The following is a 12,452-nucleotide window of genomic DNA, read 5'->3' as shown; positions in this document are numbered from 1 at the left end:
TACGTAGCACCTCCGACGTGCCAGGCACTGTTCTGAGCCTCACTCACCAGGCACACGCTAGCGTTTCTGACCCTCACCACACACCCTGTGGCAGAGTTAACACGCTTATTTTCCCATTCTCACAGATGAAGCACCTGAGGCAGTGTGCCCCTTGCCCAGATGAGGAAGCTGAGGCCTGAAGAGGAGGAGCAACTCCTCCTGAGGTCACAGAGCTGAGAACAGACCTGGGTCTGCGTGCCCTTGTCACTACTTGTCAAACTGACTCCCCCTCAGGACTCACTTTCTCCATCTATGAAGAGGGAGAGGAGGACGTTTCCTGCAGATGGCTTCTGGGAAATGGTTTCTCAGGGAAGTGGGAAGCAAAGCAGCCCTCCTGTCATGCGCACATAGGGACATGGGGACGGCCTGGTGTCAGCCCCGGGGCAGCAGTGGGGAGCGAGCGCTCCTATGGGTTGCCAGGGCCCACCCCGCGTGGACCAGTACGGGATGCCCTCCCACACCACAGACCCACGTGTCCCCACCACAAGCCCACCCGAGCACACCCCCCCCATGTCCTGCGCGTCCCCACTCAGTGAGCACACCTTGGCATCCCACAGCTGCATCTCTGTAGGTCCTGTCAGGACACTGGCGGATGGCTGCAGCGCTGCAGGTCAGGCCACCAAATCCTTCCTTACAGGGGCACTGCCCTGTGAACTGTGCGGGGAGAGACTGGTCAGGGGGCAGAACTCCCCAGTGCACCCCAAAGCAAGGGCTCCCACAAGGACACAAGCTCTGAAGTCAAAGCTCAGGAGAGCCCTGCAGAAGGTGTGCGAATGTGGCATTGCCAAAGGCTGAGAGCCACAGACGGAGGGACATTTGGTGGCCTCCCCAGGGGAAGACGGACAGAAGCAGCCCAGTCTGACTTTGGAAAGACCCAGAAGGGCAGTGCGGAGGGGAGACAGAGGCTGGTGGGTGGGAGCCCTCCCTTGCTGAGAGGCCCATGGGCCACCCTGCCATGTACCTCGTTGCACTGGGGGCTGAGGGAGTTGTGCAGGTCGCAGGCACATGGCTCGCAGCCCCGGCCGCTGGCCAGCTTCCAGTGGTAGCGAGCGCACTGGTCACATTTGGGGCCCACCACGTGGGGCAGACACAGGCAGCGTCCACTCTCCTCATCACACGGCATGTCCCGCCGGGCACCCAGGACGCTGCAGTCACAGCCTGCACGGGAGGGAGGGCTGCTGAGCTCGGGGGCCGGGCCACCGAAATCTTACCCCCAGAGGACGTGCATCAGGGAGGGGCACAGCCTGGGAAAAGAACGAGGCAGGGCTGTTCCCTCCAGATAACCTGGCTGACTCATAAGGCCACCGCACTTTCCCACCAGTCCCCACACCTGGCTGCTTGGCCACCTGCCTGCCCTCCCTCGGGAGGACTCTGTCCCACCTTCCACCTCAGGCCTGTGCTGTCACCTGCTGGAAGCCAGTGGCAAAGCACCCGGCACTCAGCTCAGTGAGCAGGACCAGTCACAGATCTGGTGGCCCCAGGCTGCCTGCCCCACACCATGGCAGGCTGGGCCTCTTACTCACGGTGGCAGCCCTGCGGGTTGGCATAGGTGAGTCCTGTAAATCCCGGCTTGCATAGGTCACAGCGTTCCCCCTGCACTTGCTCCTTGCACACACACTGCCCGGTCACTGGGTCACAGGGCGCTCCTGGCACTGCCCCATCTGGATCACACTCACAGGCTGAGAGACAAAGGCAGCCACAGCAGGAGGGACAAAGAAGAAAAGCAGAGAGCACATTCCAGAAGCCAGGCTTCCCGGTTCAAATCCTTGTTCCACCACTTCCTGACTTACAACCTTACCACCTTACTTGAGTTATTTAATCCCTCTGTGCCTCAGTTTTCTCACCTATAAAATGGGGGTAATTATACAACACGCATAGGCTTCTTATGAGGAATCAGTGAGTAAGTGTAAAGCAGGTGGAACAGTGCTTGGCACATGTTAAGTACTATAAAAGTTTTGGTTGGCATTATTTACTGAACAGCTACTCTGTGGCCAGCACGGAGCTGGGCACTCTTGCCTGTCACCTTATGTAATCTTCAGGATAACCCTGAGAGGTGAGGATGCTTATCCCTATTGCACAGATGAGGAAACTGAGGCTCAGAGATGTTCAAAGAACACACGCAAGGTCACACAGCAAGCAAGTGCTGGAAACAGAAGTCAAACTCAAGACTTTCTCACTCTTTCCATAAATAGATAATATCAACAGGAAGGGAACCAACTTTCTCCCACCCCAAAACCCAAGCCCCTTTCATGGCTTTCAAAACGAAGACTCTTCCTTCACCTAGAAAGTCTTACCTGATGTACCCCACCCGGATCGGAGTGCTTCTATCTCTTTGCTCTCTCCCATATGAACTCACTGGCCCTTGTGATGTGTTAAGTCACTCCTGGGTGACTTATGTGTTCATTTCATAAACATTCCTGGAGCATCAATTATTTGTCTGTCATTGTGCTAGGGCCCAAGGATACAAGAATAACCCCTGCCATGGAGGGGTCCTTAATGTTGGAGGAAGCAGAAAAATAAAGAGCAAACCACACTGACTTGCGTAGAAGGGCACAGCTAAGTTAAAAACAATTGCCCACAAGTCCTGACTCACAACCAAGTCTTCACGCTTCCTGAGGGCATGTATGTCCTTAGGGACATGTGCTCTGTTGAGCCCAGAACAGATGGGGATTAACAGACAGATGATGCCTTGGGTCCCTGGAGCCCCTACTCACGGATGCAGGTCTCCTGAATGGGAGCACCAGGACGCCGGTTCCGGAAATAGTGTAGCTGACACCGCTCACAGTTCTTGCCCTCAGTGTGGTGCTGGCAGTTGTCACACACACCTCCATGTGCCCCCTGGCTGGCAGCAAACACGGCTGGGTCGAAGTGACATGTCTCTGAGTGTCCGTTGCAGTCACACCCTGCAAAAGGAGATCACTAGGGCTGACATGTGACCAGCATCGTTGCCATGTACAAAGCACATTCCACACTAACTCCCTGGCATCCCCAGCAACTCTGCAAGATGCTCAGGTCTGGGAAACAGGGAAACTGAGGCCCAGGGAGGCTTTTGTAATTTATTTCAGGTTATATAGCCAGTAAGAAAGGGAAATAGAGAACTCAGGCCTCTTGACTCCCAGCGTGGGGACTAACCCAAGAATAACACCCATGTTGAGCCAAAGAGAGAGCCCTTGGAATGGTCCCATGCCAACCCTCCCCCACTGCCACCTGCTGGGTCTCCTGCTGGGTCACTGCCCTTCTCTGGGCCGGGGATCTTTGTCGCCCTCATTTATGCAGGGAAGGGCCCTGCCTCCAGGAATCTAATTCCATGGATTTCAACTCTGGAGGCACATCTGAAGTAGAAAGAATGAAACAGGGAACCACGTATGTCCTACACTGGACAGGCCAGAAAGAGGAGGATCTGTGGTTAGCACGAAAGGCACGTGGCATCAGAAGCATGGACCAAATCGTGGTCCCTCCAGGCCTGGCTGAGGAGAAGGGCCAGGAGCGGTGGGAAGATGCAACTCAAATACTTTCTCAAATACCCTCTCCTTCCCCAAAGAACAAGGAGAGCTTAAATTACAGAATGCAATTAGGTTTAGATTTAAATAATAAAGACTAGATTCTCCTTGTGTCCCCCATGGGCCAGCACCCCAACCAGCTGCTGCAGGGGAGATGGGTGATCCCAGGCTCATACTTTGGCATTCATGGGGGTCCTGGTCATCTGCGGGTTTCCAGGGCCTGTTGTTGTAGAAGGGTGCACAGTGTTCACAGTTGGGGCCGGCGGTGTTGTGCTGGCAGACGCAGACCTCATGGACCTAGGAGAGGGGCCATAGGTTACCATGAATAATTATCACAGGAGCGTCCCAGAGATGGACTTGCCCTCTCCGCTCTGTGCCCAGGGTCCAGCTCAGACCCCAGCTCCTCCAGCCTTCACTCGGCTCCTATGACACTCCCAGATGCCGGCTTTTGTGGTGTGTGTGTGTGTGTGTGTGTGCGCGCGCGTGCATGCGTGCACACCTGCACTGCTCCTCCATTTAGTTTTTTAAAAGCTCAGCCCTTGCATTTGGCCAGCCCCATGCTGCCCAGTCCAAAGCAGCACCTGTAAAGGGCTTAGACAACCTTGTTGGTAAACTGTGATTCTAGAAGCTTGTGGGCCCTCTGGAGATTTATATTCCAACAATCTATGACTGCAGTTGTTTGACTAATGAGACTGCAATGATGAATTGTTACTAGACTCATTAAGGTATAAAAATAGAATAGCAATTGCGTGCTAATTGTCTTCCATATTAAGCTCACCACCCGCAGACTGGCATCTAGGACTTGTATTGTGTTTGCTCCATCCTCATCCCCTACTCACTCCTAACAGCACAGCTGAGCTGAACTAGCTGCTCCCAGGACAAGCCCTACTTTTCCCCACCTTTTGGCCTGTACTGATGTTTTTCTTCCTGACTAGAAGTCCCCTCACTCTCTATTCACCAGCAAAATCCTGCCAGCTAGAATGGCATGTCCTTCACCAGGCTTGCCTTGTCTCTCTAGTTCCATGGATTTCAACTCTGGATGCACTTCAGAATTATCTGGGGAGCTTTTTAAAAAATACCAATGCCCAGGCCCGATTCAATCCAATCTCAGGGACAAGGCCCAGGCATTGGTACTTTATAAAGTGGTGATTCCATGGTGCAGCCAGATTTGAGAACCACCGGGGCTGGGCAGGCCGTTGCCCTCCTCTACATCCTCATAAGCCAGCAATCCTGCTCAGCCTGTGTTCTGGTCTTTTGTTTATGGACCCTAATGGATGACACATCTCTGGCACTGGTCTCCCTCTGCCTTCTTCTGTAGCCTGGGGCAAGCACTGGCCCAGAAGTGGAAAGGATAAAGCTGCCCGATGCTCATGTCACCTGTATTTCCCTCAAAGGTCACTTTACATGATTTCATCGTGCGCCTCTATCACTGGGGCAAATATCATGGTCCCATCTGTTAATAGAAGAACCGAAACCGCAGAAAAGTGAAATGACAGCTCCCTCTGCTTCTTGGTCCTAGGCTCTCTCTCCTCTACTGATGGTTCTCAGGTTTGGTTTCACAGAAAATCCCCTGGGTTGCTTGTTAAGCTGGAGTTTCTCTCTTCCATGCCTGATGCATCTGACTCAACTGCTCTGGGGTGGACTTAGCATCTGTGTTAGACTCTAGACTCTGTTCTCTCACCCTGCCCCATATCTCACCTCTACATGGGACCTTTACAGTCCCCAAACCAGTGGCTCTATGGCAGGATGTCAGAACCACCCTGGCAGGATGTTAGAATCACCCGGGGCTTTAAATAACAATAATAAAATCAGAGTGTATGAAGGTGTGGGTCTGGGCGATGTTTTTATGCTCCCCAGGAAACTACAATGTGCAGCCAGTGCTGAAAATCAGTGCCTTAAGCTCCCCCACGAACACCCATGCTTATACTTCTACTTATATGTACGTTTATACTTACATATACTTCTATGTTACTGAATAAAAATAATTTCAAACCAGAAAGCAGGTCAAAAAAAGTGCTGCAAAATCTGACCTTTGAAATGATAATCATTTAGACTCATTTTCACCATTGCTAAAATATTAAGTACTCGAGTCTTAAATTTAGTGCCCTCCCTCCTTTATAGAAGCCAAAGACGTCAGTCTGCCCGGGTCTTGCCCCTCCCTTCTCCTTTCCCCCTCCCTGGGCTGTCACCTGCACAGTGGTGGAGGGGCCGGCAGGGGCCCTGGAACTGGGGGCACAGCGGTCAGCATGGCCGTGACAGAAACAACTCCCCTGCAGACGCAGCTGGGAAACAGCATAGTAGGCGCTGGGAGGGTGATAGCCCCTCTGGGGCACAGGGGCCAGCCTGGTGAAGTTGACTCTCAAGTTTGTGATCTCCCCCAGCTCTGAGGGGGACAAACAACAAGGAGGGAGGGGGTAGAGATGGGAAAATAAAGAACAGGAGGTTAGAGGCAAATAGAGACTCCTAGGGCAGGATGATAAGGAAAGGAATTCTGGTCACACCATTCCATCTTCCTCAACCTTCCCACAACAGAAAAGACCCACTCCACCCTGGCTCAGGCCTTTTGAGTCTCTGGGGCCACCACAATACCCCTATGGGCTGAGCAGGGCAAGTGTTCAATCCAACCATGTTGACAGAGGTAGGAAAGACAAGGAAATGTCCATGATCTGGGTTGCAACCATGTTTTGTTCCCCATCCACAGTCCCACAGGCTAGAGGAGTAGCCACACTGACCTTGAATTTTTTGACTTTGAGTTGCTGGGATCCCAGAGGCTAAATCCATAAGGTTAAGTTGGACCTGCAGAGAGAGGGGAAATGGAAGACCTGAGGAAGAGGTGAACTGTGGCCCAAGCCCAGAGGTCCTCCTTTCCATTCAATGCCCTGACCTTCTCATACTAAGGTCTTTCTTACCTGGAGCCTGAGATGACCATGGATGTGAGGTCTGCCAATCACTCTGGGGGAGGGACATGATCACTGGGCCTTAGATGAGTGTGTGTGTGTGTGTGTGTGTGTGTGTGTGTGTACAACCTCTCCTCTCCTGTTGAAAATATAGCTATCCCAAGAATTTCCTGATTTCCTTGGGTCAGAAGTTACAGTAAGATATATAATAGACACATAAGGGTTTAGGGGATACTAATTTTCCAAAGACCCAGGATGAGTGAGAGGGTCCAGAGTCAAGGATGCATGGACATGCTGACCACCACACTCTAGGCAACCCCAATTTCAACTATGCTGTTCTTACTTGATTAAAAAAAAAACACTCATTGGATGTGACTTCAGCTGCATATCCCAGGATGAGTTTTCACATCAACCTTCCACAAATCAGGGAAAAGTCCCGTGTTCTGACGTGTGGTCTGGGGCATGTGGTTATGTGGATCTAGATACGGCAGTAACCAAGGAGGAGTCGTTGCAGGGAAGGAAAGAGACGCACTGCCTACAGGAAAGGCAGCGCTCCGAGCAGCTCTGAGGGCTCCCCTGAGCCTCAGCCAGAGAAAGGAGACAAAATACAGCCCCCGAGGGTGGGAGCGAGGGAGCTGTGATGAAAGAAATGAAAGGATTTGACCCCAGGTGGGAGGATTCAAGGAGAGAGCGGGGTTGAGTTATGTAATACACTCAGTGTGTTTCTGAAACATCCTTCCTGGGCAGCAAAGAGAATGTGCAGCTAAGACGTGCCCAGAGGGATCATTATTGGGGAGCTCAGGAAAGACAGCAAGGCTCACTGCCTGGGGGAGGGAGTGGTTCTCATAGATTCTCCAAAGCCTGGTGACCATGTAGCGATGGGATGGGAGAGACCTTTCCCAAAACGTGCCTACATTTTCAGGGTCCCCTCTGCCTACCTTGGCCCCATCCAGGCGCCCGTTAGGCCTCTGGGGCAGAGGCTGGCACCGAGCATCCTGCCAGCTCTGAGGCTGGCCCTGGCGGACCCGGGGGAAGGCAGACGTGCAGTCAGCAGCTAGGTATTGGTACACCTGCCAGGTCTTGCCGAAGTCCGAGGAGCGCTCGATCAGCATGCCAGCAGGCATGGGCCCCTGCAGAGACACACACAGGGTTGGGGCCTGAGTTTCCCCGCAGTGGGGACGCGATCACAGAAAGAGGCTCTTAAAGAGGTGCTGGTGGCCCCTAAGAACCACAGTGAGGAGGGAGAAAGGGGGCTGCATGGGACAAGTGGGCTCAGGGGTACCCGGGTCCAATTCTCCTGACAAACCACTGGCCCCAGTGGGTTTTCCCCAGGGGAGCCGTGGAAAGTGATAGAAGGCAGATCTGCGTTCCAGAAGGCATGATCCCTAGCTCAGCCCACCACCCAGGTGGCCAGGCCAGAAAATTCTCCCACAGCCAACCATTTTTTATCACCTCTAGTTCCCAATTCTGTCCCTCCTCTTTTTCCTCGCATGGACGTGGCCATAGTTCAGGTCCCAGTTGCACTGAGCCTGGGTTCCTACAACAGCCTGGAACTCAAGCCCAGCCTTTGTCCAGGCTCTCCAAGCCACGCTCCCCACTTCACCTACAGGGTTATCTGATCACGTCACTCCCTGCATGAGACCCTTCCATGGGTCTGCGTTGACCTAAAGGTAAAATGCAAGCCCCTTAGCATGACATACTGTCATGTCCCTCCTTCTTCTCTCAATGATTTCATCCATTTCTCATGGCTTTAAGTGTTGTCTTTATGCTGACAGGTCCCAGCTTGGAACACTTCCTTGGGTTCATAAGCCAACCTCCACACAGAGAGAACTTTCTTTCTAAAATGTAAAGTGAGCCATGACTCCCCTCCGCTAGAAACCTTCCAGTGGCTTTCCACTATTTTTTTCCCAGCTTTATTGAGATATTATGAACATATCACCTATGTAAGTTTAAGGAGTATCAAATGTGATGACTTGATACACATATATATTACCAAATGATTACTGCAATAAGGTTAGCTAACACTTCTATCCACTTACATAATGACCTTTTTGTGTGTCATTTAACAGCTTTCAGGTGTCTAGTACAGTATTATTAATTATAGTCACCACGCCGTACATTAGATCTGTAGAACTTATTCATCTTATAAACCTGGAAGTTTATATCCTTTGATCAGCATCTGCCCATTTCCCCCACCCTCCAGCCCCTGGCAACCACCATCCTTTTCTCTATGTTGATGAGTTCAGCTTTTTAAGATTGTGTATATAAGTGAAGACATGCAGTATTTGTCTTTCTGTCTGTCTCATTTCACTTAGCAGAATGCCCTCAAAGTCCATTCATGTTGTCCCAAGAGGCAGGATTTCCTTCTTTTTTCATGGCCGAATATTCCTCTCTCTCTGTGTGTGTGTGTGTGTGTGTGTGTGTGTGTGACATCTTCTTTATCCATTAATCCACTGATTGACACTTACGTTGTTTTCGTATCTTGGCTATTGTGAATAACATTGCAATGAACACGGGAGTTACAGATATCTCTTTGAAAAAGTGACTCCATTTCCTTCCAATATATACCCAGAAGTAGGATTGCTGGATCATATGGTAGATTTATTTTTTTAACTTTCTGAGGAAACTTCATACTGTTTTCCATAGTGGCTGCACCAATTTACATTCCCTCTAATGGTGCACAAGTGTTCTCTTTTCTCCACACCCTCACCAACACTTATCTCTTATCTTTTTTTCTTTGGCCACACCATGGGACTTGCAGGATGTTCCCCAACCAGGGACTGAAATCAGGCCACAGCAGTGAAAGCCCAGAAGCCTAACCACTAGGCTACCGTAGAATTCCTTATCTTTTTGATGATGGCTATACTGACAGGTGTGAAATGACATCTCATTGTGGTTTTGATTTGCATTTCCCTGATGGTTAATGATGTTGAGCATCTGTTCATGTACCTGTTGGCCCTTTGTATGTCTTCTTTGGAGAATTACCTATTCAAGTCCTCTGCTCACTATTTTTCTTTTTAATAGATCTTTACTGGAGTATAATTGCTTCACAATACTGTGTTAGTTTCTGTTGTACGCCAAAGTGAATCAGCCATATATATACATATGTCCCCATATCCCCTCCCTCTTGAACCTCCCTCCCATCCTCCCTAACCTACCCCTCTAGGTCATCGCAAAGCACCGAGCTGATCTCCCTGTGCTATGCTGCTGCTTCCCACGAGCTAACTGTTTTATATTCGGTAGTGTATATATGCCGATGCTACTCTCACTTCACCCCAGCTTCCTTCCCCCTCCCACCCTGTGTCCTCAAGTTCGTTCTCTATGTCTACATCTTTATTCCTGCCCTGAAACTAGGTTCATCAATAACATTTTTATTTTATTTTTTTTAGATTCCATATATATGCGTTAGCATACAGTATTTTTTTTTTTCTCTTTTTGACTTACTTCACTCTGCATGACACTCTCTAGGTCCATCCACCTCACTACAAAAAACTCAGTTTCATTTCTTTTTATGGCTGAGTAATATTCCATTGTATATATGTGCCACACCTTCTTTATCCATTCATCTGTCGATGGACACTTAGGCTGCTTCCATGTCCTGGCTATTGTAAATAGTGCTGCAATGAACACTGTGGTACATGTCTCTTTTGGAATTATGATTTTCTCAGGGTATATGCCCAGTAGTGGGATTGCTGGGTCGTATGGTAGTTCTATTTTCAGTTTTCTAAGGAAACTCCATACTGTTTTCCAAGTGGCTGTATCAATTTACATTCCCACCAACAGTGCAGGAGGGTTCCCTTTTCACTACACCCTTTGCAGCATTTATTGTTTCTAGATTTTCTGATAATGGCATTTCTGACCAGCGTGAGGTGATACCTCATTGTAGTTTTGATTTGCATTTCTCTAATGATTAGTGATGTTGAGCATCCTTTCATGTGTTTGTTGGCAATCTGTATATCTTCTTCGGAGAAATGTCTTTTTAGGTCTTCCACCCATTTTTTAATTGGATTGTTTATTTTTTTGATATTGAGCACCATGGGCTGTTTTTATATTTTGGAGATTAATCCTTTGTCTGTTGTTTCATTTGCAAATATTTTCTCCCATTCTGAGGGTTGTCTTTTTGTCCTGTTTATGGTCTCCTTTGCTGTGCAAAAGCTTTTAAGTTTAATTAAGTCCTATTTATTTATTTTTGTTTTTATTTCCATTACTCTAGGAGGTGGGTCCAAAAAGATCTTGCTGTAGTTTATGTCAGAGTGTTTTTCCTATGTTTTCCTCTAAGAGTTTTATAGTGTCTGGTCTTACATTTAGGTCTTTAAACCATTTGGAGTTTGTTTTTGTGTATGGTGTTAGGTAGTGTTCTAATTTCATTCTTTTACATGTAGCTGTCCAGTTTTCTCAGCACCACTTATTGAAGAGGCTGTCTTTTCTCTATTGTATGTTCTTGCTTCCTTTGTTGTAAATTAGGTGACTATATGTACGTGGGTTTATCTCTGGGCATTCCACCCTGTACCATTGATCTATATTTCTGTTTTTGTGCCAGTACCATACTGTCTTGATTACTGTAGCTTTGTGGTATAGTTTTAAGTTGGGGAGCCTGATTCCTCCAACTCCGTTTTTCTTTCTCAAGATTGCTTTGGCTATTAGGGGTCTTTTGTGTTTCCATATGAACTGTAAGACTTTTTGTTCTAATTCTGTGCAAAATGCCATTGGTAGTTTGATAGGGATTGCGCTGAATCTGTAGATTGCTTTGTGTAGTAGAGTCACTTTCACAATACTGATTCTTCCAATCCAAGAACATGGTATATTTCTCCATCTGTTTGTGTCATCTTTGATTTCTTTCATCAGTGTTTTATAGATTTCTGAGTACAAGTCTTTCACCTCCTTAGGCAGGTTTATTCCTAGGTATTTTATTCCTTTTGTTGCAGTGGTAAATGGGAGTATTTCCTCAATAGATGCGGAAAAAGCTTTTGACAAAATTCAACACCCATTTATGAGAAAAACTCTACAGAAAATGGGCACAGAGGGAACCTACCTCAACATAATAAAGGCCATATATGACAAACCCACTGCAAGCATCATACTCAATGGTGACAAGCTGAAAGCATTTCCTCTAAGATCAGGAACAAGACAAGGATGTCCGCCCTCACAACTCTTATTCAATATAGTTTTGGAAGTCTTAGCCACAACAATCAGAGAAGAAAAAGAAATAAAGGAATGCAAATTGGAAAAGAAGAAGTAAAACTGTCATTGTTTGCAGATGACATGATACTATATGTAGATAATCTTAAAGATGCCAGCAGAAAACTACTAGAACTAATCAATGAATTTGGTAAGGTTGCAGGATACAAAATTTCTGCCCACTATTCTTGAATAAATCTGAACTCCTGACCATGGCTGAAGAGGCCATGCTCTTGGGCCCTGCTCCCTCACCCCGTCTCATGCCACTGTGCACCTCCATCTCCTCAAGCCCTCAGTCACATTCCCTCTTCAGAGCCTTTGTTCACGTTGTTTCTTCTGCTTGGGATACTCCTCCCCCTCGTGGGTTCCTCCACATCTTTTGTTCTCAGCTTAAACGTCACTTCCTCACAGAGATCTTTTTATACCTGTCTAAGGTGCATTCTTCTGCCCACACTCTGCCCACCCCACCCCATCATTTCCTATTCCAGGATCTCATTTGTTTCCTTTGTAAATGTCACACAATTTCCAATTATTTATTTGTTGGTTTCTTGCTTTTTATTTTCCTCCTACCAGACCAGGGTTTCCCAAACTTGACACTGTTAATATTTGGAGGTGAATAATTCCTTGCCATGGGGTCAGTCCTTGTCATTTTAGGATGCTTAGCAGCATCCCTGACCTCTTCTCACTAAATGTCAATAGCACACTGGCAGTTGTGACAACTAAAAATTTGTCTATAAACTGTCAAATATCCCTTGCTTGAGAACCACTACAGTAAACCATAGACCCCCTTGTCTATCTGTTTTTTTTTTTTTTTTTCTTGGCCACACTGCACGGCTTG

At 48.3% G+C, this 12,452-nt stretch overlaps 1 protein-coding gene across 1 annotated transcript in view; it reads right to left on the bottom strand.

Annotated features, from left to right (window-relative positions):
• The window catches only part of LAMB3 (laminin subunit beta 3), a gene marked incomplete at its 5' end in the record, with an annotated part of 39,739 nt that overhangs the window by 12,128 nt on the left and 15,159 nt on the right, over nucleotides 1-12,452 (bottom strand). Inside the window, 8 exons of the mRNA XM_079698323.1 lie at nucleotides 582-693; nucleotides 1,001-1,197; nucleotides 1,563-1,718; nucleotides 2,754-2,942; nucleotides 3,716-3,836; nucleotides 5,729-5,922; nucleotides 6,272-6,335; nucleotides 7,375-7,566. Coding sequence (XP_079554449.1) covers nucleotides 582-693; nucleotides 1,001-1,197; nucleotides 1,563-1,718; nucleotides 2,754-2,942; nucleotides 3,716-3,836; nucleotides 5,729-5,922; nucleotides 6,272-6,335; nucleotides 7,375-7,566 — 1,225 coding nt within the window. The remainder of the gene's footprint in view (nucleotides 1-581; nucleotides 694-1,000; nucleotides 1,198-1,562; nucleotides 1,719-2,753; nucleotides 2,943-3,715; nucleotides 3,837-5,728; nucleotides 5,923-6,271; nucleotides 6,336-7,374; nucleotides 7,567-12,452) is intronic.

This window comes from Hyperoodon ampullatus (genome assembly GCF_949752795.1).
Source record: "Hyperoodon ampullatus genome assembly, chromosome: 2".
NCBI classification, from domain to species: domain Eukaryota; kingdom Metazoa; phylum Chordata; class Mammalia; order Artiodactyla; family Ziphiidae; genus Hyperoodon; species Hyperoodon ampullatus.
Note: the sequence above shows the minus strand (reverse complement) of the source record. Positions and strands in the feature narration are given on the sequence as shown.